General features: G+C 49.1%; 1 protein-coding gene across 2 annotated transcripts in view; it reads left to right on the forward strand.

Annotated features, from left to right (window-relative positions):
- Nucleotides 1-316: 316 nt before the first annotated feature.
- The window catches only part of MORC3 (MORC family CW-type zinc finger 3), a 34,731-nt gene continuing 8,584 nt past the window's right edge, over nucleotides 317-26,463 (forward strand). Inside the window, exons 1-16 of one of the 2 annotated variants that reach the window (XM_072138738.1) lie at nucleotides 317-421; nucleotides 6,660-6,732; nucleotides 7,072-7,204; nucleotides 10,915-11,129; nucleotides 12,035-12,182; nucleotides 14,251-14,398; nucleotides 17,482-17,613; nucleotides 18,919-19,038; nucleotides 19,112-19,209; nucleotides 19,365-19,463; nucleotides 21,736-21,858; nucleotides 21,939-22,016; nucleotides 22,170-22,191; nucleotides 22,554-22,711; nucleotides 23,011-23,752; nucleotides 25,755-25,873. In XM_072138738.1, coding sequence (XP_071994839.1) covers nucleotides 383-421; nucleotides 6,660-6,732; nucleotides 7,072-7,204; nucleotides 10,915-11,129; nucleotides 12,035-12,182; nucleotides 14,251-14,398; nucleotides 17,482-17,613; nucleotides 18,919-19,038; nucleotides 19,112-19,209; nucleotides 19,365-19,463; nucleotides 21,736-21,858; nucleotides 21,939-22,016; nucleotides 22,170-22,191; nucleotides 22,554-22,711; nucleotides 23,011-23,752; nucleotides 25,755-25,873 — 2,447 coding nt within the window. In that variant the 5' untranslated portion in view covers nucleotides 317-382. Of the gene's footprint in view, nucleotides 422-532; nucleotides 552-6,659; nucleotides 6,733-7,071; nucleotides 7,205-10,914; nucleotides 11,130-12,034; nucleotides 12,183-14,250; nucleotides 14,399-17,481; nucleotides 17,614-18,918; nucleotides 19,039-19,111; nucleotides 19,210-19,364; nucleotides 19,464-21,735; nucleotides 21,859-21,938; nucleotides 22,017-22,169; nucleotides 22,192-22,553; nucleotides 22,712-23,010; nucleotides 23,753-25,754; nucleotides 25,874-26,463 lie in introns of those variants that run through there. The other variant, XM_072138739.1, reaches the window with a different exon arrangement.

Here is a 26,463-nt window from a genome sequence, read left to right on the forward strand (position 1 = left end):
ATTATCAATAAAGCTTCATTACTGACACCTGATTATTGCAATATGGGACTATAGTAAAGCATCCAGAAAGCTTCACCAGAGGTCAGAGGGATCTGGCTATAACTATGGGTTGTCTGTAAGTCGGGTGTCCTTAAGTAGAGGCCGCCTGTATTATACGGTAGTGAGCGCTATGCTATTTAGAACACCGCCATCTAGTGTATGGAGTGTGCGGTACAGCAGGCCAGCACGCTGACAGCCGCCGCGGTCACGTGGTTGTAATGTTATTCCTTGTGCTGTGCTGTGATTGGCCCAGGCGGCTGCAGGCTCCGCCCGGAAGTGGGGGGTGCTCAGCTGTTCAGTCTGTGAGCTGTTCCGTGCGAGGTTTTTTTTTTCCCATCCAAAGATGGCGTCAGAGACAACGGACGGGATACGGCTGAGTGCGGTAAGAGAAGGGTTAATGGGGCGGCCGGGAAGCGCGGAGCAGGGAGGGACCGGAGCCCAGCGAGGCCGGACAAGGCGGGAGACGGGGCAAACCCGGGCTCTGGTTCCGTGGGGCGGGTTCTGTTCTGCAGGTGCTGGATGAGGTGCACAGTATCGGCTCTGGTTCTGGTCTGTGTGGATCCAGATAGTGGTGCAGGATTAGTAATGCTCCTGCTGGTCCCGGGGTCTCCGGTCCCGTCCCTAGTCTGGGTTATGCTCATCACTGAGGTCCATGGACTGGATTATTCTGGTGCTGATTGAGAATCATAATCTGGACTATCCTTGTGTTCCTTCTGCCGGAGGCCCCGGGTCCGGTTGTGTTCCTTCTGCCGGAGGCCCCGGGTCCGGTTGTGTTCCTTGTGTTCCTTGTACCGGTGCCGGAGGCCCCGGGTCCGGTTGTGTTCCTTGTACCGGTGCCGGAGGCCCCGGGTCCGGTTGTGTTCCTTGTACCGGTGCCGGAGGCCCCGGGTCCGGTTGTGTTCCTTGTACCGGTGCCGGAGGCCCCGGGTCCGGTTGTGTTCCTTGTACCGGTGCTGGAGGCCCCGGGTCCGGTTGTGTTCCTTGTACCGGTGCCGGAGGCCCCGGGTCCGGTTGTGTTCCTTGTACCGGTGCCGGAGGCCCCGGGTCCGGTTGGCACCTGGACTTGGCTTTTTTGTCTTTGCCAGCTTTTTTTTTTTTTTTGTGCTGGTTGAGGTCCATGACCCTAGGTGAGCCAGTACTGGTGCTTACTGAGGTCCATTGTCCTGCTTATGCTTCTTTCTGAGCTCCCTAGACTGGACTTGGCTCCTGCCGGTGCTGCCTAAGATCTGGTTCAGTTGTGACCCCATTAGTGATCCTAAGTCCGGTTACCCACGAGCAAGTTCAGTCCAAGAAACTCTTTCTGTGCGTTGGCAGTGCTGCCTGCGCTCCCTGCTCCAGTTGTGGCTCCTCTAGTGCTGCCTGCGCTCCCTGCTCCAGTTGTGGCTCCTCTAGTGCTGCCTGCGCTCCCTGCTCCAGTTGTGGCTCCTCTAGTGCTGCCTGCGCTCCCTGCTCCAGTTGTGGCTCCTCTAGTGCTGCCTGCGCTCCCTGCTCCAGTTGTGGCTCCTCTAGTGCTGCCTGCGCTCCCTGCTCCAGTTGTGGCTCCTCTAGTGCTGCCTGCGCTCCCTGCTCCAGTTGTGGCTCCTCTAGTGCTGCCTGCGCTCCCTGCTCCAGTTGTGGCTCCTCTAGTGCTGCCTGCGCTCCCTGCTCCAGTTGTGGCTCCTCTAGTGCTGGCAGGATTCACTGTATCGCTGTATGTTGTGGCTCCTCTAGTACTGCCTGCGCTCCCTGCTCCAGTTGTGGTTCCTCTAGTACTGCCTGTGCTCCCTGCTCCAGTTGTGGCTCCTCTAGTGCTGCCTGCGCTCCCTGCTCCAGTTGTGGCTCCTCTAGTGCTGGCAGGATTCACTGTATCGCTGTATGTTGTGGCTCCTCTAGTACTGCCTGCGCTCCCTGCTCCAGTTGTGGCTCCTCTAGTACTGCCTGTGCTCCCTGCTCCAGTTGTGGCTCCTCTAGTACTGCCTGCGCTCCTTGCTCCAGTTGTGGCTCCTCTAGTACTGCCTGCGCTCCCTGCTCCAGTTGTGGCTCCTCTAGTGCTGCCTGCACTCCCTGCTCGAGTTGTGGCTCCTTTAGTGCTGCCTGCGCTCCCTGCTCCAGTTGTGGCTCCTCTAGTACTGCCTGCGCTCCCTGCTCCAGTTGTGGCTCCTCTAGTACTGCCTGCGCTCCCTGCTCCAGTTGTGGCTCCTCTAGTGCTGCCTGCGCTCCCTGCTCCAGTTGTGGCTCCTCTAGTGCTGCCTGCGCTCCCTGCTCCAGTTGTGGCTCCTCTAGTACTGCCTGCGCTCCCTGCTCCAGTTGTGGCTCCTCTCGTACTGCCTGCGCTCCCTGCTCCAGTTGTGGCTCCTCTAGTGCTGGCAGGATTCACTGTATCGCTGTATGTTGTGGCTCCTCTAGTACTGCCTGCGCTCCCTGCTCCAGTTGTGGCTCCTCTAGTACTGCCTGCGCTCCCTGCTCCAGTTGTGGCTCCTCTAGTACTGCCTGCGCTCCCTGCTCCAGTTGTGGCTCCTCTAGTGCTGGCAGGATTCACTGTATCGCTGTATGTTGTGGCTCCTCTAGTACTGCCTGCGCTCCCTGCTCTAGTTGTCGATCTCCTAGTGCTGCCTGTGCTCCCTGCTCCAGCTGTGGCTCCTCTAGTACTGCCTGTGCTCCCTGCTCCAGTTGTGGTTCCTCTAGTACTGCCTGCGCTCCCTGCTCCAGTTGTGGCTCCTCTAGTACTGCCTGCGCTCCCTGCTCCAGTTGTGGCTCCTTTAGTACTGCCTGCGCTCCCTGCTCCAGTTGTGGCTCCTCTAGTACTGCCTGCGCTCCCTGCTCCAGTTGTGGCTCCTCTAGTACTGCCTGCGCTCCCTGCTCCAGTTGTGGCTCCTCTAGTGCTGCCTGCGCTCCCTGCTCCAGTTGTGGCTCCTCTAGTACTGCCTGCACTCCCTGCTCCAGTTGTGGCTCCTCTAGTACTGTCTGCGCTCCCTGCTCCAGTTGTGGCTCCTCTAGTACTGCCTGCGCTCCCTGCTCCAGTTGTGGCTCCTCTAGTGCTGCCTGCGCTCCCTGCTCCAGTTGTGGCTCCTCTAGTGCTGCCTGCGCTCCCTGCTCCAGTTGTGGCTCCTCTAGTGCTGCCTGCGCTTCCTGTCTCAGGCCTCCCTGCATTTGTCATTAATTCTAGTTTCGGTTTCGTTCCTGTGACAGCCGGTGACTCATTAAGGAGCGGCCTCTGGTTATGTATTTAACCATTTAGTGAGCAGTAATAATATGTCACGTCTGCAGCGGATGCGCCTGTGTATAATACCGCGGCCTCAGGAAACCTTCTCTCTGCCTCTTTAGGAAATATAAAACCTAAAGCTGCTTCATCAAACGCCGAATCCATCCTTATTTCTGTGTGAAGTGTCCCCAAAAATCCTAATTAATAAAGTTTTATTAAAAGTTTTTATATTAATATATTTTGTTTTTTGTTGTTATTACATTTCTGCCACTTTCTTTTGATTAAAGGCGCTGCCCAAATAAACGTAAGAGTATTGTGCGAGTCACATGTCGCTATCCGAGAGAGGTCCAGTTATTACATCATCGTGATGAAGGGGATCAGGTCTTGAGCTTGTGCCAGGATGGGACCCACTTTGACCTTCCTCAAATCCTGGGCAATATGATTTAACAGTCTCTTATACAGCACCTCCCAAAAAAAAACAAGCCCTCACACAACTGTGTCATTGTATGATTTGATCGGCTGATGTTTTCATGTTGGTGTACTGAAGACCTCCAGCCCCCTCAGTCACAATGGGCCAAACATTTTTCAGATACTGTGACTGATGGGTTATCAGGTCACAGAGCATGCCCACAACTCGCTTCTCTAAGAGTGCGTGTGGCTGCTGTAAAGCAGATCTCTGAATGCTGTAAAAAGATGGCCGCCCCCTAGTGGGGTTCTATTAGTGATACGAAAGGAAAACATCCAGGCATTTTGACTGTGGTAATCTTTTTGTATTTGTTATCCATGTCCTCGTTCCATCTAAAAATCAGTTTTTATAATCATGCTAATGAGCCAGAAGTACTCTGGGGGTGTTACCAAAAGCTCCTCTGTGCTGTAGAGTCACAGGCTCCCCCTGCTCTCTCACCATTTCCCCCTTTCTTCTGCCTGATGTAATCTCACACAGTGGGAGGAGGAAGTGCTCCTGCACAGTGTAACAGCCTGTGAATCTGCAGCACAAGGGGGGCTCTGGTAGCACCCCCATTCCACTTGCGGCTCATTAGCAGAATCGGGTAAGTATGGGCATGCCAAATTATGGCCCTCACCTAATTGTTTTATATCGCCTACAACACGAAGGTGTATTCGTATATAGTACACGGCTGTATGGAATAGGACAAATCTTTATTAGCTTTGTGTATGTTGGTAGCCACATGACTATGGCCTGGTGCACAGCAGCCTGCTACAGCTTTTACTCAGAGCAGAGGGGAGGAGCTGTAGAGTTCTCGCAGCACAGTAAGGACACACTCCCAATGCGCCAATATAAGGAACAGTTCTGCAGCTACTAATAGCATACACAAAGGTTTGGATTCATGTATGTCCAGGAACAAAACTACTGGCAGACTGCAGGCCTCTGAATACCCCTGAATATGTGTTTATAGAGAATATATGTTCTTGATCTTACTGGAAATGCAGTTTGGTTTTGGTTCAATACTTTTAAGTCCAGCTACAATCCTGGAATATAAATATATAACAGTCCTGCTGCAACAAAGGTTCGGATTTGTATATCTCTAGGGACAAAACTGCTGGGAGACCACAGGCTGCAGAATACCCCTTTAAGGCTATATTCATTCACACACATGTATGGGGGACGTATGTATATCGCCGTCGTATGCATGGCCAATCTACGTCCCGCATACGTCACTATGGTCTCACAACCCTGTACTGGAGCGGTACGGTGCAGCACACGTGTGGCACCACACCGCTCCGTAGCGTAGAAAGATAGGACATGTCCTATCTTTCTACTTGATACGGCGCCATGCACTGTATACTCCTATTGAGAGGGGCGGGGGTGAGCTGCGCTCATCCCCTGCTAGTCTCCATAGCGCCCATGTATGCCCGCCGTACTACGGGCATACATTGTGTGTATGTAGCCTTAGTTGTAGATATATGCAGTATATTTGCAGTTTGGTTTTGTGTCAATACTTAAAGTCCAGATACAATCCTGGAATATAAATAGGTATATTACAGTCCTGCTGCTACTAACGACATACACAAAGGTCAGATTACACATCTCTCCAGGGACAATACATAACACTGTCCATACACCCCACGGGGGGAAGATGACCCATCCTGGACCAAGCAGTGTAGGGTTATATTATTAGGCTACATTAGGGGATGGGGCTAGTATAACAGGAGCACTTTGGGATGGTATATGTGATGTCAGCAGGGCTAGATGATAATGCTATCCCCGGACCAGCCTTCACATGCGTGCAGATGTGCTATTCCTCTAGATGTGCAATTCCTCTGTGCTGCTGTGAGATACCAATGCACATGTAGACTCCATACAGAGACTGCAGCTGGAGCCGTGAGATTTTACCCCCAACAAACCCCCAGTCCCCACAGGTCGGGGATGAAATGTCTTCTCCAAAATTCCCTTTTTTTAAGTGCAATCACGCCCGTTTATATCCTGCAAATTCATGTGGAAATGAGCAGAGACGAGTCATTTTTTTACCTGCGATCATATAATCATAGAAAATAAGGTTAGAAAAAGGTGCCAGTCTATGAAGTCCGACCTATTAAATTTATATTGTGTTGATCCAGAAGAAGGCAAAAACCCTGCCAGGCCGGTGCCAATTGGCCCAAAGACAGGAAAAATTCCTCCTGAATTGCTGTAGGGGGAGGGTCACTTGCGACCCCCCTCCCCCTATCTACTGTTACTGAACAATCTATAAACATTCTGCTGGTGTCATATTGAGGATCTCGTCTTTCAGATCACATCTAACTCGTGGCCTTATTGGTTCAACTTCCTGTATGTCTGGTTCTGTAGCTCCCAGAACCACAAGTCTGCTGTGACCTGCGAGATGATATACTAATCTTAAATATGACACCAGTAGAATGTTTCATGGTGTTATAGAACAGAAGATAGGGGCGTATGAAGTGATGCTCTCTCCCTGCAGCCTCTAAAAGTGACTCATCTCATGCAAAATATGACTCATTTTCATATTACACGTTACAGATTATTATTTTTAATGGGAAATTGGGTGAGATTTCACATAAGAGAATTGATGAAAGGACATTTCATCCCCTACCTCAGGGGGGTGGTAATTTTATGGCTTAAAATCTGGGGACAGGTTCCTTTTTAAAGGGCTTTTCCGACAGCATCAAAAAAATCTATTGGTGGCCGGGATGGGGCTGGTTAAAAAACTAAACATGTGCTTGTCTCCGCGGCTTCCGTGCCCCTTTCTGTTTACATAGGGCACAGACCGGAGAAATGGCAGCCCTGGGGGCCCGGAGGGACCTCGGAGGTAAGTACATGTTTAATTTTTTTTAACCAGCCCCACTGCCAAACCAATAGTGGTTTTTATGCTGTCGGACAACCCCTTTAAGAAGCAGCAGCTCCTCTGTAGAGTATCTGTAGTAAATGACTGCTTTCTGCTCATGTTGTGTTGTCTTTGCTTTCTAGTTGTGCCCCAAGTTTCTGCACACCAATTCCACAAGTCATACGTGGCCTTTCAGCGCTATAGCAGAACTTATAGGTAAGTAGGACGGCACTGTACTTACCTGCCCTGATGCACACTGATCCGATCACTGATACACTATACATTATACACTAAGGGCTCATTCACATGATGCGTGCCCGCTGTACCGCAGCACGGCAGCCCCCGGGAGAGGAGGAGGGGCTAAGTGCTGCTCACCCCCGCCCCTCTCCATAGGGATATATGGCACATGCCGCCGTATTCGGACATGTCCTATATTTCTCCCGGCTACGGAACGTGTGTTTTTCACCTCTGACCTTAGGGATATACTATGGTAACGTATAACATAACATGATATTACACCACTGATGTCATGACCTTGGTTTCCATTCACTTCAGATAACGCCTACGACCCCGACGTCAACGCCAAGCAGATCTGGATTGACCAAACTATTCTGAATGGTCGCCTGAGCCTAACCTTCACGGACAATGGCAGCGGGATGACCCTGGAGAAGCTGCACAAGATGCTGAGGTAAGTGCACGGCCACCGCTACTGTACAGACACTTCCCTGATGCCGAGTTATCTGGTCCCAAACAAGACCCCATTGTGTCCGTGTCAGCCTCTGGGTACAGGAGTCCATTGTACCCCCCGACAGTGACTGCTATGAGACAGCTGAGCGCTGCCCTGGGGGGGACACTTACCCCATAAAGCAGATGTAATGAATACATTTACTAAGTCAGCTTCTCTTCTGCTACACAATAACACAGAATATCACTATGGGAAGAGATGTATGATCTATGTAGGGTTATAGGACGCTGGGTACAGGGAGGTGTATGTAGGGTTATAGGACGTTGGGTATTGGGGGGTGTATGTAGGGTTATAGGACGCTGGGTACAGGGAGGTGTATGTAGGGTTATAGGACGCTGGGTACAGGGAGGTGTATGTAGGGTTATAGGACGCTGGGTACAGGGAGGTGTATGTAGGGTTATAGGACGCTGGGTACAGGGAGGTGTATGTAGGGTTATAGGACGCTGGGTACAGGGAGGTGTATGTAGGGTTATAGGACGCTGGGTACAGGGAGGTGTATGTAGGGTTATAGGACGCTGGGTACAGGGAGGTGTATGTAGGGTTATAGGACGCTGGGTACAGGGAGGTGTATGTAGGGTTATAGGACGTTGGGTATTGGGGGGTGTATGTAGGGTTATAGGACGCTGGGTATTGGGGGGTGTATGTAGGGTTATAGGACGCTGGGTACAGGGAGGTGTATGTAGGGTCATAGGACGCTGGGTACAGGGGGGTGTATGTAGGGTTATAGGACGCTGGGTACAGGGAGGTGTATGTAGGGTTATAGGACGCTGGGTACAGGGAGGTGTATGTAGGGTTATAGGACGCTGGGTACAGGGAGGTGTATGTAGGGTTATAGGACGCTGGGTACAGGGAGGTGTATGTAGGGTTATAGGACGCTGGGTACAGGGAGGTGTATGTAGGGTTATAGGACGCTGGGTACAGGGAGGTGTATGTAGGGTTATAGGACGCTGGGTACAGGGAGGTGTATGTAGGGTTATAGGACGCTGGGTACAGGGAGGTGTATGTAGGGTTATAGGACGCTGGGTACAGGGAGGTGTATGTAGGGTTATAGGACGCTGGGTACAGGGAGGTGTATGTAGGGTTATAGGACGCTGGGTACAGGGAGGTGTATGTAGGGTTATAGGACGCTGGGTACAGGGAGGTGTATGTAGGGTTATAGGACGTTGGGTATTGGGGGGTGTATGTAGGGTTATAGGACGCTGGGTATTGGGGGGTGTATGTAGGGTTATAGGACGCTGGGTACAGGGAGGTGTATGTAGGGTCATAGGACGCTGGGTACAGGGGGGTGTATGTAGGGTTATAGGACGCTGGGTACAGGGAGGTGTATGTAGGGTTATAGGACGCTGGGTACAGGGAGGTGTATGTAGGGTTATAGGACGCTGGGTACAGGGAGGTGTATGTAGGGTTATAGGACGTTGGGTATTGGGGGGTGTATGTAGGGTTATAGGACGCTGGGTATTGGGGGGTGTATATAGGGTAATAGGACGCTGGGTACAGGGGGGTGTATGTAGGGTTATAGGATGTTGGGTACAGGGGGGTGTATGTAGGGTTATAGGACGTTGGGTATTGGGGGGTGTATGTAGGGTTATAGGACGTTGGGTATTGGGGGGTGTATGTAGGGTTATAGGACGCTGGGTATTGGGGGGTGTATATAGGGTAATAGGACGCTGGGTACAGGGGGGTGTATGTAGGGTTATAGGATGTTGGGTACAGGGGGGTGTATGTAGGGTTATAGGACGTTGGGTATTGGGGGGTGTATGTAGGGTTATAGGACGTTGGGTATTGGGGGGTGTATGTAGGGTTATAGGACGCTGGGTACAGGGGGGTGTATGTAGGGTTATAGGATGTTGGGTATTGGGGGGTGTATGTAGGGTTATAGGACGCTGGGTACAGGGAGGTGTATGTAGGGTTATAGGACGTTGGGTATTGGGGGGTGTATGTAGGGTTATAGGACGTTGGGTATTGGGGGGTGTATGTAGGGTTATAGGACGCTGGGTACAGGGAGGTGTATGTAGGGTTATAGGACGTTGGGTATTGGGGGGTGTATGTAGGGTTATAGGACGCTGGGTACAGGGAGGTGTATGTAGGGTTATAGGACGCTGGGTACAGGGAGGTGTATGTAGGGTTATAGGACGCTGGGTACAGGGAGGTGTATGTAGGGTTATAGGACGCTGGGTACAGGGAGGTGTATGTAGGGTTATAGGACGCTGGGTACAGGGAGGTGTATGTAGGGTTATAGGACGCTGGGTACAGGGAGGTGTATGTAGGGTTATAGGACGCTGGGTACAGGGAGGTGTATGTAGGGTTATAGGACGCTGGGTACAGGGAGGTGTATGTAGGGTTATAGGACGTTGGGTATTGGGGGGTGTATGTAGGGTTATAGGACGCTGGGTATTGGGGGGTGTATGTAGGGTTATAGGACGCTGGGTACAGGGAGGTGTATGTAGGGTCATAGGACGCTGGGTACAGGGGGGTGTATGTAGGGTTATAGGACGCTGGGTACAGGGAGGTGTATGTAGGGTTATAGGACGCTGGGTACAGGGAGGTGTATGTAGGGTTATAGGATGTTGGGTACAGGGGGGTGTATGTAGGGTTATAGGACGTTGGGTATTGGGGGGTGTATGTAGGGTTATAGGACGTTGGGTATTGGGGGGTGTATGTAGGGTTATAGGACGCTGGGTACAGGGGGGTGTATGTAGGGTTATAGGACGCTGGGTACAGGGAGGTGTATGTAGGGTTATAGGATGTTGGGTATTGGGGGGTGTATGTAGGGTTATAGGACGTTGGGTATTGGGGGGTGTATGTAGGGTTATAGGATGTTGGGTATTGGGGGGTGTATGTAGGGTTATAGGACGTTGGGTACAGGGAGGTGTATGTAGGGTTATAGGACGCTGGGTACAGGGGGGTGTATGTAGGGTTATAGGACGTTGGGTATTGGGGGGTGTATGTAGGGTTATAGGACGCTGGGTATTGGGGGGTGTATATAGGGTAATAGGACGCTGGGTACAGGGAGGTGTATGTAGGGTTATAGGAGGCTGGGTACAGGGAGGTGTATGTAGGGTTATAGGACGTTGGGTATTGGGGGGTGTATATAGGGTAATAGGACGCTGGGTACAGGGAGGTGTATGTAGGGTTATAGGACGTTGGGTACAGGGAGGTGTATGTAGGGTTATAGGACGTTGGGTATTGGGGGGTGTATATAGGGTAATAGGACGCTGGGTACAGGGAGGTGTATGTAGGGTTATAGGACGTTGGGTACAGGGAGGTGTATGTAGGGTTATAGGACGCTGGGTACAGGGAGGTGTATGTAGGGTTATAGGATGTTGGGTACAGGGAGGTGTATGTAGGGTTATAGGATGTTGGGTATTGGGGGGTGTATGTAGGGTTATAGGATGTTGGGTATTGGGGGGTGTATGTAGGGTTATAGGATGTTGGGTACAGGGAGGTGTATGTAGGGTTATAGGACGCTGGGTATTGGGGGGTGTATATAGGGTAATAGGACGCTGGGTACAGGGAGGTGTATGTAGGGTTATAGGAGGCTGGGATATAACACTAGTATTGGGGGTGTATGTAGGGTTATAGGACTCTGGGTACTGGGAGTTGTATATAACACGCAGGAGGATCTCGCATGTCCCGTTCTTTCTCTCCTCCAGCTTTGGATTTAGTGACAAGGTCGCAGTACAAGGTCACGTTCCAGTCGGACTTTATGGAAATGGTTTTAAATCTGGGTCCATGCGTCTGGGGAAGGATGCCATCGTACTGACCAAGAACGACGCTGCCATGCACGTGGGGATGTTGTCTCAGTCGTACCTGGAAGCGATTAACGCAAAACACGTCATCGTGCCCATCATCTCCTTCAATAAGAATAATATCCTTTCTCTACACAAGGAAGCTGTTCTATCATTAGAAGGGGCTTTTATAGACACATACAATGGTTTTTCCGTCCCACCATGTGCGTTCAGGTGACTTTTGCTCCATTGTTTTGGGGGCTTTTATACAGGCAGTCCCCTAATTCTTTCTGTTTGTTCTTAAAGGAAATTTACCATCAAAGTCCATTATGATAAACCAGGGACATTACTCATATACTCAGGCACCAGGACTGTAGTAATCTTGTTATACTTGTTATCCACGGCCTCCTTCCTTCTAAAATCAACGTTATTAATTATGCTAATGAGTCAGAAAGCCCCTGGGGCGTTACCAGAGCTCCTCTTTACTGTAGCTTCACAAGCTCTTACACTGTCTCTCTCCCTCCTGCTCCCTCAGCACTCTCCCCTCCCTATTTCTGCTGTAATCTCACACAGTGGGAGGGATAAAGTGCTGCTGTACAGTATGACAGGCTGTAAAGCAGGTTAACAAAGACTCATTAGCATAATTATAAAAAGTTGGTTTTAGAAATCAAAATTAATAAAAATAATTCAGACACTTATCCACATCTAGAGCGCTTCACCAGAAGTCACATTGGAAAGAGATGGCTGTCTGTAACTAGGAGTCCGAGTTGTTCAGATGTTCTTAAGTCATGGACTACCTTTATAAGTTATGCCTCCTTAACCTCCTCTCTTGATCCCCTTTTTCCATTTCAATTTTTGCAAAGTTTACTGTATTTTTAGACCCCCTATTGAACCCTAGGGGGTCTGATCACTGATACAATATCCTTCCATACCTCTGTACTGCAAAATATTACAGACTTCCTGGATCTATCTACCTCAGACTAATACCAGTAGCAAAACCGAAGTAGACGCTTGACGTTATGTTGGTTCCTTAACTCCCCCCTACGGCAGCTGGTGATGACCCCCGACCTCAATGCTAATCGGCAGGCGATCCTGGGACATTCCCTGCTGAACACGGAGAAGGATCTGCTGGCAGAATTGGATGCAATAATTGGGAAAAAGGGAACAAGAATCATCATCTGGAATCTGAGACAGTAAATATATTTCTATATGTGTATATTTTATATTCCTGTATAACAATGTCATTGTGTAGTGATGCATAAGACCAGAAAACTCTTAAAGGGAACCTGTCACCAGATTATACCCCATTAAACTACTAGTTCCTCAGGTAGGGGATGAAATATCCTCCTAGAATTCCCTCTTTTATGTGAAATCTCATTTACCTATTTTTTTAAAAAATCTTCGAAGTCATGTAAGAATGCGCAGAGAAGAGTCATATTTTGTTTGAGATGAGTCAAATTTGAGGCTGCAGGGGTGAATTCTGCTTACGTTCTAAAGCACCTAGAAACATCTTTTTTGTGTGTCTTATTAAAAATAAAAATATCATGGATCTTATGGTTCTGTGAGCTACAGAACTGGACATACTGGCAGTTAAATATTAAGCAGGAACTGGACCTTTATCTACAGTTTGCATTTCCAACTATGTCTCTAGTTTCCTGTATCACTGGTTCTGTAGATCGCAAAGCCACAGGCCTCATGTGATCTAAAAGATGAGATTCTTATCTTTTATATTACACAAAATATAAATATAAGCAGATATGAGCTCTTGAGGTGACACCTCCCTCTGCAACCTCTAAACTTGACTCATCTCATGTGAAAATGAGCTCACAAGTCATACGGTGTCAAATTAAAGATGCAGACCTCATCTTTCCAATTACATCAGACTTGTGGCTCTGTGAGCTACAGAACCGGGGGTAGCAAAAGACACCGGGGCTCGTTTACCAAGGGTCGCACACTGCACTTTTGTCGGACTGTGCGCAACAACTTGCACAGGTATTTAATAAGTGTCTGCACTGGGATTTTATCGGACAATGCACTTTCGGTGACCTCCAGTGACCGGGTAAGTAAATGTGCCCCATAGTTGGAAATGCAAGTTCCAGGGAAAGATCCAGTTCCAAATTTTATTTAGTTCCAATCACATATAAATACACTCATGTGCATATACACACACATACAGTGCCGTATGCACCATACTCACATACAGTGTATACAGACACCATATATACATCACAGTATATGTTATATACTTATTATGCTGGACATGTACAGTACAATATAGATATAATGGTGCACATCCTCCATTCTTTAGTGTGGGTCAGGTCAGATGACGGGGCCCCCTGACACAGCGGGCCCCATAGCGGCTGCTATGGCTGCTACCGCTGTAGTTACACCCCTGGTCTATAGTCATTCTTCTCCTCAGCCTCTTATCCTGACACATCTCGGGTAAAATCTGACCCTTCTCTGCTCATTGTCTATTAACTTTGGAGGAGATTTTTTTATAGGTAGATGAGTGAGATGACGCATAAGAGGGAATACTACATTTCAGCCCATCTAAGGGGTAAATCTGGTGATGATGTCCCTATAAGCTATTTATCTATACCACCTTGATATGTTATGGGTGTGGGTAATATTACATCCTGGTGATTGCACAGACACCACCACGACCCAATCCTTTCTGGTCCCCTGGTTATGATACTCAGGATACGTCATCTGAGACCCCACAGTGACGAGCAATGGCCTCAGGTGCTGCGACCTGTACAGCGGCCATGATGTAGTAATGCAGCTCTACTTCAATCGAGGGATAAAGTCTGAATCAGCCGATTAGTGTGGGGTCTGCGTGTCGGACCCCTGTAAGAATAAACTTGTATCTTTAAGAAAGTCAAAGTTTCTCCTTAGTCCTCACATAGAGCACAATGATGCAGGTTAAAACCCTTCATGTTATTATACTGAGGGGGTCACGGTGGCTCAGTGTTGAGCATTACAGCCTTGCAGCGCTGGGGACCTGGGTTCAAGTCCCAGGGTCAACATCTGCAAAGAGTTTGTATGTTCTCTCCATGTTTGTGTGGGTTTCCTTCTGGTCCTCCGGTTTCCTCCCACACTCCAAATAATACTGGTAAGTTGATTAGATTGTGAGCCCCATGGGGATAGGGACTGATGTGACAAACTCTGTGCAGCGCTGCGGAATCTGTGTGCGCTATATAAATAAAGGAATTATTATTATTATTAAACCCTATGTGATTTTTTTTTTAATTTAAATTTTAGAGACAAAAGCGGGCAAGCGGAATTTGATTTCATCTTCGACAAGTACGACATAAGGATTCCTGAGGAGTTTGATGGATCTTCTAGAAAGGGATATAAGAAGCAGGAAAGGATCGATCACGTGGCTCCAGACAGCGACTACTCTCTGAGGGTCAGTGCAGCCATTACTTACACACAGACCACCCGTTGCCACTTACATATAGACATCTAAATTCTCACTCCCACTGCAGCCTCTAAATTTGACTCCTCCCAGGCAAAATATGACTTTTTTTTTTTTTCTATCTGCTCATATTCACATGAGATTATTTTTATAAGTTGTTTTTTTTTTTTCTTTTTTATGTTGTCCTGATTATGTAAATCTTAAAGAGGACCTGTCACCCTCAAAAAGGGCACTAGGAGCTACCTGGTGGTAAAACAGGCGCAGAAGTGTTACAGTGATAGCATTATCGGAGACCTCTGATAAAGAACACTGCTGCACTGTACACTGGAAACGCCGCACTGCTCTCAAAGCAGTCCGGCGTATTCATAATGGGGCGGGATTAGTGGCGGTGACTGCCGCATGACGCGCCTATGGCTCTCATAGCTCTCTAGTGTACAGCGCAGCAGTGTTTGTTAGCGTTATCGGAGGTTTCCCTTTAGTCCTGATATTATATTAAATGTACTGTGACTGTGGTGATCTTCTTATTTGTTATCCATGGCATTCTTCTAAAATCAACTTTTCTAATTATGCTAATGAATCTGAAGGGCTTTTGGGGGTGTTACCAGAGCCCCTTCATGTTACAGATTCACAGACTGTTAGAATGAGCAGAACATGTCTCCCTCTCCCCTACTCCCTTCTTCTGCCTGTGTAATTTAGCAGCAGCACCATGTTCAGGGGGGGGGGAGACCTGCTCTGTACATTGTAACAGCCTATTAAGCTACCACAGTCATGCTGCCTGGATTTATGAGTAAGTGCCCCTAGTTTATCATGATGGTAGATTTCCTTTTCCTTGTTAATATGACACCAGAATTGTGTATGAAGGTGCCATGATTCAGGAGATGTCACCATTTGAAGTTCCCCTACAGCCTGAAGGCAAAATGCAGACGGAGCTGAAGACCCTTTACAAAAGCACATGCACCCTCTGCTTCTGTCTCTGAGCCCAGGAATGGCTGACCGATTGACACATATTTATAACATATTTCAGTAAAGGTTTCTTCAGTTTTACAGCTTTAAAAAAAAAAAAACTATGGCGGGAAAATGACAAAAAAAAAAATATTTAAAAAAAAAGCCACGTGTGAATGCGGCCTCAGGCATCGGTCAGTCATTGCACTGACCCTCCTGCAGGTTACTTGTTGGTAGGAGGGTGGGCTCACAGCCCTTCCCCCATCCACACTTGACTATACTGATAACAGGGTCCAGGCAGACTCTGCTGTCTCCATCTCCACCCCCTATCACTGATGCTGCGGATAAGAGGGCATGTCATGACATAGGTCAGTAATATAGAGCAGTGCTGAGCAGTTCAGGATTCTTCCATGTCTATGACATGACCTGCATACCCTGCGGCAGCTCCTCTGTGTTGTGTCAGTGATAAGTCTGGTGTCATGTATAATGTCAGCACCAGGGGGTAATTACCAGGCCTATGGGGCTTGTTTAGGCTTTGAGGGCAGGATCTGTGCAGGTGTCAAATGACCCCGAGGGAATCCCGTAGTAATAAATTGTTGTGTAGGAACTCCTACAGGTCATCAAATTAGCTCTAGATACAGATTTACAGCTTCATTAGCGGAGGAAGAGAAGAGGTTCAATGTTCTGTATAAATCTTATTACAGGCAGTCCCCGGGTTAGGTACAAGATAAGAACAAACCTATTGAACCTAAGTTGAATTTGTATGTAAGTCGAAACTGTATTTTAGAAGTGTAGATCCAGACAAAAAAAAATGACAATTGGAGTTTCCAAATTTTTGTGCTGTAATGGGATTATGAATAAAGCTTCACCGGAGGTCACAGTGGGCAGGAGGGGTCCATCTGTAAGTCGGGTGTCCTTAAGTGGGGGACCGCCTGTACTACACAGGAGGTAACCACCCAGGTAACAGCAAGTTACATCCTATCCACAGGATGGTGAGAACAGGGTTTGTTGTACATCCAGAAGAATAGAGCAGCTGGTATCACGTGTGCCCCCCGCTGCTCCAGTCTTCTCTATGACATTGCTGGACATAATGAAGTGCAGACGTTGGGCTACTTCCCTCCTACTATAGACAGTTATGGGAGTGAGAGTCCTGTTACATCTCCCATATGCTGTGGACAGGGGATAACTTGCTGTTATTGGAATACCCCTCTTTATGCATGTCCATACAATTTTTAGAGCAAACGGCTATTCCTCTCAACTTCCCTACACACATGCATGCTCAGCTCAGCCAAGTAGGGAGAAGAGAATCGGCCACAGGGTTGTTTATGGAAGAAAGCAGCCATGTTCTTGAAATCGCAAACCTGTCCTGACTGTCAGAGATTTTATCCACGGCTCCAATAACTCTTCCTCAGTAAGGCGATCTCCAAATTTAGGTGTTGTAGGGGAAAACAACAGTACTGGTGATGACGGAGTGAAACAGAAGACGTAGCTGTACTGAATCGCACTTTATTTCCCGGGTGCGTAGCCGTGTATATAGAAAACAGAAATGCTTTGCATAGGGCGTGAAAAGGTGATACAATACTAAATTCTATAGGTTAGCTTGAATATACTTTGAGCACCTCCCCTTTGGCTACTTTCCCAAAATAACGTAATGCTCTAGGGTTCGTTTTCTTCTAAAAGGCAACGTTCTCCCGGGTACAGAATCTTCTTATTATCCCAGACACAAATGTACTGAGAAGGCCCCTAGTAGTCAAAACAAGAGAATTGGTTCTGCAGAGCAGAGCCCCCTTGCCTACAGTCTTTCATCCTGGTGGTAGATGTCCTTTAAAGAAAACCTACCATCAAAACCTAGCATAAACCAGGGACACTTGTTACACTAGGAGGGTCTCTAATAAAACTTCCAGGACCCCACAGGCTCATTAACATAATATTTAAAGTTGATGTTAGATGGAAGGAGACCATGGATAACACATATAAGAAGATATCACAGTCTCGGTGCCTGGATCTATGAGTCATGTCCCTGGTTTACTTGATTTAATGGATTTTGGTCGATTTCCTTTAAGAGATGTTTAATGTGACCTCTGATATTATTTTCCTCTGGGCTTATATATTTGTGTGTTATTTTCCTTTAGGCTTATTGCAGTATTTTATATCTGAAGCCGCGGATGCAGATAATTATCCGGGGACAAAAAGTTCAAACACAACTCGTGTCCAAGAACCTGGCGCATATAGAGAAAGACGTCTACAGACCCAAGTCTATATCTGTATCCTTATACGTCACTGCTTTACAGGTTATGTGGTGGGGGTCGGGGTGCAAGGTGGGTGCTTACCATTACCTAGTATCATGAGCTAGGAGGGAGGGCACCTGGCGTTTGGGCTCACCTGTGCATCCTTGAGACACTTGCCGGGTTGGCAGCCGAACGGACAATCTGGCATTTAGGTGCACCAAACAACTAGCCATTGCGATGGTTGTCCAAGGGGGCGCCCCTGCCCACCCCCCTTCAACCCCCACCAGTATTTTCCACACAATATCTGCATTCTTCCGAAAGCTACTTGAAAGCCATGTCATCCGCACGGCCAAACCCCACATGTACTCAGACTACAGACATGTCTCTGGCCTCGCTGATGGCTCTAGCTGATAATGTTTTAAAGGAAATTTACAGTAAAAATCCATCCTGATAAACCAGGGACATTACTCCTAGATCCAGGCACCGGGACTGTGGTATCTTCTTATATGTGTTATCCATGGCCTCCGCCCTTCTAATATCAACTTTTATAATTATTCTATTGTACCTCCTGAATGTCTACTGGAGCGGTTACCAGAGCCCCTCCATGCTGTAACAGCACAGGCGCTAATCCGGTCTCCCTCTCTGCTCCCTCAGCATCCCCCCCCTCCTACTGAAATCTCACACAGTGGGATGGGGGAGTGCTTCTGCACAGTGTAACAGCCTGGGAAGCTGCCAAAAGAAAGGGGTCTGGTAACACTCCCCCCAGAGCCCTTTAAGCGTATTAGCATAATTTAATGGTTGATGTTAGATGGAAGGAGAACATGGATATCAAATATAAGAAGATGCCACAGTCCCGGTGCCTGGATCTATGAGTAATGTCCCTGGTTTATCAGGATGGATTTTGATGGGCCTAACTTGATGATCAGTGGGGGTATCAGTGCTGAGACCTCTGCAGATCGTGAAAACGAAGGGTCCGTTGGACCCCTTGTTGCTCCTCAGATCAATGGAGCAGAAGGCCGCACTCTATGTAGCTGACGGAAATTGCCAACGCCGCGCCGTAGAGGTCAATGGGGCAGAACGGTCATGCGCAGCCGTCTGCTCCTTTAATCTGAGGAGCGACAAGGGGTCAGACAAACCCCCCGTTTTGCGATCTCCAGTGGTCTTAGCACTGAGACCCCCACTGATCAGCAAGTCTGGCCCTGTCCCGTGGATAGGGCTGAACTTTCCTTCCTGGGAAAACCCCTTTAGGACCCTCTTTTCTTTTTACCAGTTAGTTTCCTACAGGTGGCGCTATTGGCTTCCAAAAGATGATCAGACTTGAGTTTCTCTTAACACTCTCAGCATAAACCTGTAAAAATCACCTTTGGATATAATTGTCGGAACAAGGAGCATTACGGCATCATGATGTACCACAGGAACCGGCTCATCAAGGCCTACGTGAGGGTGGGCTGCCAGCTGAAGGTGAGGCTGGGGGTAGTAGTTGTGTGGATTGTATTACATCTCAGTGACCGATACTCACCGCGCTTTCTTCTAGGCTAATAACATGGGGGTTGGTGTCGTGGGGGTCATCGAATGTAACTACCTAAAGCCCACACATAACAAGCAGGACTTTGACTATACAAACGATTACAGGTAAGACAGGAAGAGGCGGATACATCCTGTTACTATTGGATATTAGTCATCTATGGTATTATGTATCCAGACTATGTACCAGGCCTCCTTACTATTAAAACCAAAGTTTCACTTTTATTAAAGTTTTTTTAAACATTTTCCTTAATTTGTTACAGACTTACACTGACCGCCGTAGGAGAGAAGCTGAACGATTACTGGAATGAGATGAAACTGCAGAAGAATATGCTGTCCAGTGTCCCCGTAGAAGATGAGCAGTAAGTGAACCCGACATGACCATCACACGGGGTACTGGTACCACCGATCCCGACATGACCATCACACAGGGTATTGGTACCACCGATCCCGACATGACCATCACACAGGGTACTGGTACCACCGATCCCGACATGACCATCACACAGGGTACTGGTACCACCGATCCCGACATGACCATCACACAGGGTACTGGTACCACCGATCCCGACATGACCATCACACAGGGTACTGGTACCACTGATCCCGACATGACCATCACACAGGGTACTGGTACCACTGATCCCGACATGACCATCACACGGGGTACTGGTACCACCGATCCCGACATGACCATCACACGGGGTACTGGTACCACCGATCCCGACATGACCATCACACGGGGTACTGGTACCGCCGATCCCGACATGACCATCACACGGGGTACTGGTACCGCCGATCCCGACATGATCATCACACGGGGTACTGGTACCGCCGATCCCGACATGACCATCACACAGGGTACTGGTACCACTGATCCCGACATGACCATCACACAGGGTACTGGTACCACTGATCCCGACACGACCATCACACAGGGTACTGGTACCACCGATCCCGACACGACCATCACACAGGGTACTGGTACCACCGATCCCGACACGACCATCACACAGGGTACTGGTACCACTGATCCCGACATGACCATCACACAGGGTACTGGTACCACTGATCCCGACATGACCATCACACAGGGTACTGGTACCACCGATCCCGACATGACCATCACACAGGGTACTGGTACCACCGATCCCGACATGACCATCACACAGGGTACTGGTACCACTGATCCCGACATGACCATCACACAGGGTACTGGTACCACCGATCCCGACATGACCATCACACAGGGTACTGGTACCACCAATCATGGACTTCAGGTCAGGTCCAACCCCTAGGGCAGTGGTGGCGAACCTATGGCATGGGTGCCGGAGGTAGCACTCAGAGCCCTTTCTGTGGGCACCCAGACTTTCACCCCAGCACAGAGTTTGCCAGAGAGGACTCAAGACTTCCTCCTGTGGTCCAAGAAAGCGAGGACGTGCTATGCTCAGCGCTATTTTAAAGCGACACATCCTTCAATGCCGGAACGACAGGAGGAGCAAGAAGGTTTGATCAGAGATGGTTTATCGTTGGAGCTCCTGCTCCGGGTCCCCTGATTCTTCCTCTTTAGGGGTCCCTGGATTGAAGATACAATCCACATTTTGTTGGACAACTTTCTATTGTATTGTCGTCCTCAGAACAGCAATACGATTGAAACCTGTGACACAGCAAGGATCAATAAGTTACTGCTTACTGGCACTTTGGGAAATATAAGTGGGTTTTGGGCGCACAGCATCTAAAAGGTCCGCCATCACTGCCCTAGGGGGAATTAGTGTAATTATGAAAGTTGTTTTTTGAGGGAAGGAGGCCATGGGTAACAAATATAAGATGATTACCCCAGTCACAGTGCCTGGATCTATGATGGATAATGGATGTTGATGGTGGTTTTCTTTTGATTTAATGAGTCACTGATTTGGGCCACTGATGCACTCTGCAGTTTTCCCAAAGATTGCTGCACTTATTGTAATGCGGTTAATAATATTAATTATCAGCCCTGATTACAGGCAATGTAAAAAAAAAAATAAAAAAATTTTTTACATGACCTTAACCCCTTCTTGACATTTGGCATAATAGTACTGCATGGCGGGAGGTGCGTTCCCACATTTTGCAGTACTATTACCTCTTGAACAGAGCCGGCACCAGAAGCTGCAGGTATCGGCTGTATATTATAGCTAAAGCTAACACTCGCAATCAGAGGTTCCCCCGACTGCAGGTTTTAACCCCTTACACGCCGCGGTCACGCTTTACATCGGCGTGTAAGTGGCATCACAAGTGAATTGGAGAGTTTAGCGGGGGGGTGGGGGGTGTTCGCTGATCGGATGGCATCCCCAGGGTCTGCCAGGGCCCTGGGGCTGCGTGATCTTCTTCCAGGACCAGGTCCTGCCTTCTGGCAGGTCCCGGCTGTAACACAATGTAATACACCAATAAAACTTCATTACAGACGCCTTACAGCTGATCATTGCAGCCTGGGACTATGGTAAAGCATCCAGAGAACTTCACGTCTGTAACTGGGGGTCGTCTGTAAGTCAGGTGTCTTTAAGTAGGGGAACGTCTGTAGTACAGATCTCGATCCTCCCAATGCGACTGAAAAAGCCCACAAAGTGTAAATAATGCTTTGTTTTACTCCTCGCGTAGAAAGCGGCCGGACCAGAACTGGGCCCAGTGCGATTTGTGTCTAAAATGGAGGAAACTTCCTGATGGCATTGGGAAACTTCCACCCAAGTGGTTCTGTCACTTGAACCCAGACCCACAGTTCAGGTAAGTACTCGGTACCTATGGCACAGCACGGCTTCCTGGGACTACATAAATATTTGACGAATTATTATCACTTTCCGCAGAGACTGCAACGTCCCCGAGGAGCCGGAGGACGATGACGAAATTACTCACTCGACGTACGAGAAGACGCACAAGAAAAGGTAAGTGACCGCCTCCTGACAGGGGTGTAGACAATTGGACAAAAAAAAAAAAAAATTACCCCTTCATGTTTCCCAATAAATTTCATATTTTTTACATAAAGGAAGGAAATTTTATTCATATATTTATGTATATTTTTATAATTTTCTTTACAGGAAAAGTGAAGCGGCGGCTCAGGTATTTACGCTTTTTTATTAAAATGTAACATGTATAGATCCGTATGGAATTTAGTTACCGAATTCCGACCCTCATTGTTTTCCAATGGGAGGCCGGAAAGAAATAAGAAACTCCCACTGAAAGTGCGTCCTCACTTCAGCCACGGCCACTGGTTCCTCTGGTTTTCGGCAGTTCCTGCTTTACTGTAGGGTCCGTTCTGGTGGATAATATCAAGCAGTGTGGCCAATGCCATCGCCTGTAGCACCTGGGTAGCGGTATGTGACGGCATGCAGCACTCAGCAGTGATTGGCTGATGCTCTGGCGCCAGGGTGAAGGAATATATGTATATGTGTGTATATAATATCTCTCTGGTTCTCTTGCAGGTCTTTAATAAGGGCACAATTCTGTTCAATCCCCCAAGTAAAGAAATGCAAAGAGCCCTAAACATCGTTCAGACCAATTACCGACCAGCGACCACTACTAATCTTCCTCAGTTGGTGGCGGCTGAAGCCTCGGCCCAGCCCAGCACACCCCCCGACAGGTAAGTGCTTCATAATGGGTGGATACAAGATTGTATGCAAATGAGCCTGGGGGGCTCTAAAGTCCATGGAGCCTGGAGCCCCTTGGGCTCATTTGCATACAGTCCTTCATCCTGGTGGTAGATGCCCTTTAATGTATCCTCCGATCTGCCAGGTCAGGAATTGGGGAAGTATGGTATCGGAGAGCCGCGTTACTTTATCTACTTTTACTGTCTTTTTGGGTTTTTTTGTAAAGTTTCCTTAAAAGTTTTTGATCATCATTTTATCACATTATTTTTCTTTCTTTTTCTTTTTGTTATAGAAGAAAACGATTACTTCCAGCAGAACCTTCTCCGGTGCCTCTGAAAGTGATCCAGGTGACGGAGACCATCGAGCTTCCAGATGGAGACGACGACGAGGTGGATGATGACGGAGACGTGATCATCATTGAGGACGTCAGCACACCCAAACCCAAGAGTGACGAAGCCAAACATCAGAACGGCACCGGGTCGAGTCCTGTCCCCATGGAGTGCTTGGATGGAGAGATGTCAGGGGTGACGAGCGCGGGAGGGATGACCGCTGTGGCCACACAGACTGATGTGCCAGGGATAACTATAAAGAAGGAAGAAGATGACTCTTATAGTGACTTCCATGATCCGCAGCAGAACACGCACAGTGACCCGGTGTACAGGAACTGTAATGGTAACGGGACACACAACCACGAAGAGGAAGCCACGTACTACAAGAGGCGATGCGAGGAGCTGAGCGCCAAACTCAGACACTTAGAAGAATCCGCCGGTCACCGAGTGAAGATGGAGACGTCCCCGCAGCAGACGCAGACCGATCCCGGGGACATCTACTCCAAGTACGATCAGGCCCTGAAAGAGATCAGCAGACTGAAGCTCATGTGCAAGAAGCTGCAGCAGCTGAAATCCGAGCCCAACGCTTCTCCCGTCATCGAAGTGGACAGCACCAGCGAGATGGACGATATGGCCATACAACTAGACGACGTGTTCCGGAGGCTCGATTCCTGCTCTGTGGAAAGGGATCAGTTCAAGACGAAGGTACATCAGGTTCTCTGTGATATGGGTAGTGAGGGGTTCGGAAGTTGGGGCGATCGGTTTTATGGCCCAACATAAACACGGGGCACAGGGATAGAAGTTAGTTCTGTGATCCGTAGACTTCAGAAGGTGCCAGGTCCATTCAGAGGGAGACAAGAAGGTCCAGTCCTAAAGGTCCAGTAGGGTAGAAGGGTAAATGGTAATGACCTTAGTGGTCTATGCTTGTGTAGGGGTGAGTGCCAGTATCCCGGGTGGTTTAGGGGTTGGTTAATATCAATTTACCTTATGCAGTGAAGATGCTAAGAATCCCTATTGTGGTCTAGGGTAGTGATCTCTGGTGACCACAGGGGTCTCATACAGTGAAGGTATACTACGGTAGCATCGCCAGTGGTCACCCCCCCATCCTTGTTGGTGTAGGGTAGAGAACACCCACCCAACCCCCCACCCCCACCCCGGCATCCATGGTGGTCTAGGGTAGCGACACACACACCCCCGGCATCCTTGGTGGTCTAGGGTAGCAAACCCCCCAGCATCCTTGGTTGTGTAGGGTAGTGAACCGTACTGATGTAGAGCTGTGATATGTGATGTCTAGGGTTGCAATCCCCAGCATCCTTGGTGGTCTAGGGTAGCAAACCCCCCTTCTGACTTCCTTGGTGATCTAGGATAGAGACCCCACTCTCTTCCGGCATCCTTAGTGATCTTGGGTGGCGACCCAACACCCCCCCACCATCCTTGTTGGTGTAGGGTAGCGAACAACCCCCCCTCCCCCCAACCCACCCCCAGCCCGGCATCCATGGTGGTCTAGGGTAGCGACACACACACACACACCCGGCATCCTTGGTGGTCTAGGGTAGCAAACCCGCCTTCCGACTTCCTTGGTGATCTAGGATAGAGACCCCACTCTCTTCCGGCATCCTTAGTGATCTAGGGTGGCGACCCAACACCCCCCCACCATCCTTGTTGGTGTAGGGTAGCGAACAACCCCCCAACCCACCCCCAGCCCGGCATCCATGGTGGTCTAGGGTAGCGACACACACACACACACACACCCGGCATCCTTGGTGGTCTAGGGTAGCAAACCCCCAGCATCCTTGGTTGTGTAGGGTAGTGAACCGTACTGATGTAGGGCTGTGATATGTGATGTCTAGGGTTGCGATCCCCCAGCATTCTCGGTGGTCTAGGGTAGCGACACCCCCCCCCCCACTCCCACCCCCACCCGGCATCCTTGATGGTGTAGGGTAGCAACTTCCCCGGCATCCTTGGTGGTCTAGGGTAGCAACCCCACTCCCTTCCAGCATCCTGGGTGCTCTAGGGTAGCGACTTCCCCGGCATCCTTGGTGGTCTAGGGTAGCGACTTCCCCGGCATCCTGGGTGGTCTAGGGTAGTGACTTCCCCGGCATCCTTGGTGGTCTAGGGTAGCGACTTCCCCGGCATCCTTGGTGGTCTAGGGTAGCGACTTCCCCGGCATCCTTGGTGGTCTAGGGTAGCGACTTCCCCGGCATCCTTGGTGGTCTAGGGTAGCGACTTCCCCGGCATCCTTGGTGGTCTAGGGTAGCGACTTCCCCGGCATCCTTGGTGGTCTAGGGTAGCGACTTCCCCGGCATCCTTGGTGGTCTAGGGTAGCGACTTCCCCGGCATCCTTGGTGCTCTAGGGTAGCGACTTCCCCGACATCCTGGTGATCTAGGGTAGCGACTTCCCCGGCATCCTGGGTGCTCTAGGGTAGCGACTTCCCCGGCATCCTTGGTGGTCTAGGGTAGCGACTTCCCCGGCATCCTTGGTGCTCTAGGGTAGCGACTTCCCCGACATCCTGGTGATCTAGGGTAGCGACTTCCCCGGCATCCTGGGTGCTCTAGGGTAGCGACTTCCCCGGCATCCTTGGTGGTCTAGGGTAGCTAATTCCCCTTCATCTTTGGTGGTTTAGGGTGTAGCGATCCTCCCCAAAAACCCTGTCTGTCTTACAATCATTTTGCACATATCTTGACCCTTCTTCATGACTTCTTACAGATCGAGCAGCTACAACTGGAGAAGATGCAGCTTGAGGCCGAGAACAACCAACTGAAGACAGAATTACAGGAGGCCAGTAATGAGAACGGCGCCTCCACCAGTCACCCTGGGAATGACAGGTATCAGTACGGGCTATAACATTTATCTGTATACTCCTATAGGTGTGTATAATATGTAAAGACTTGGCTGCTCTGCAGGACTAGCGCCACCCCTGGACTTGGATTGTGTCTGGTATTGCATATCTGCAATACCCAGCACGGCCTGTAAATCGAAGTGGAGCCGCAATTTTTTGGACACGACTTCCACAAACTGGTTCTGTAGCGCACAAAACACAATCCTGATGTTGAAGAAAATAGGAAAACCAGCGCTTCCAGAGACATTTGTGGTATAAAGATGAAAAAATTCTGTTTCTTTATTGGTTCCTCTTTAAAAACATATAACACGGCAGTGTGCACATACAAGGATACACGGGGTAAATCCAACGCGTTTCGCTCAGATGAGCTTAGTCATGGATACATCTACAAGAAATTCTTACCTCTATTTAAACCCCGCGCTGATCAGTGGCGTGTGACGTCACGACCACGCCCCCAAATCACATGACGGACACAGAATGTGACGGCCACGTGACTGGGTCACATGATCGCGGCAGTCACACCCCCTAACAACGGCGTGGTGAGTTAAAAACATAATTACAATCGTTAAAACCAGC

Source organism: Engystomops pustulosus, chromosome 2 (genome assembly GCF_040894005.1).
Source record: "Engystomops pustulosus chromosome 2, aEngPut4.maternal, whole genome shotgun sequence".
NCBI lineage: Eukaryota > Metazoa > Chordata > Amphibia > Anura > Leptodactylidae > Engystomops > Engystomops pustulosus.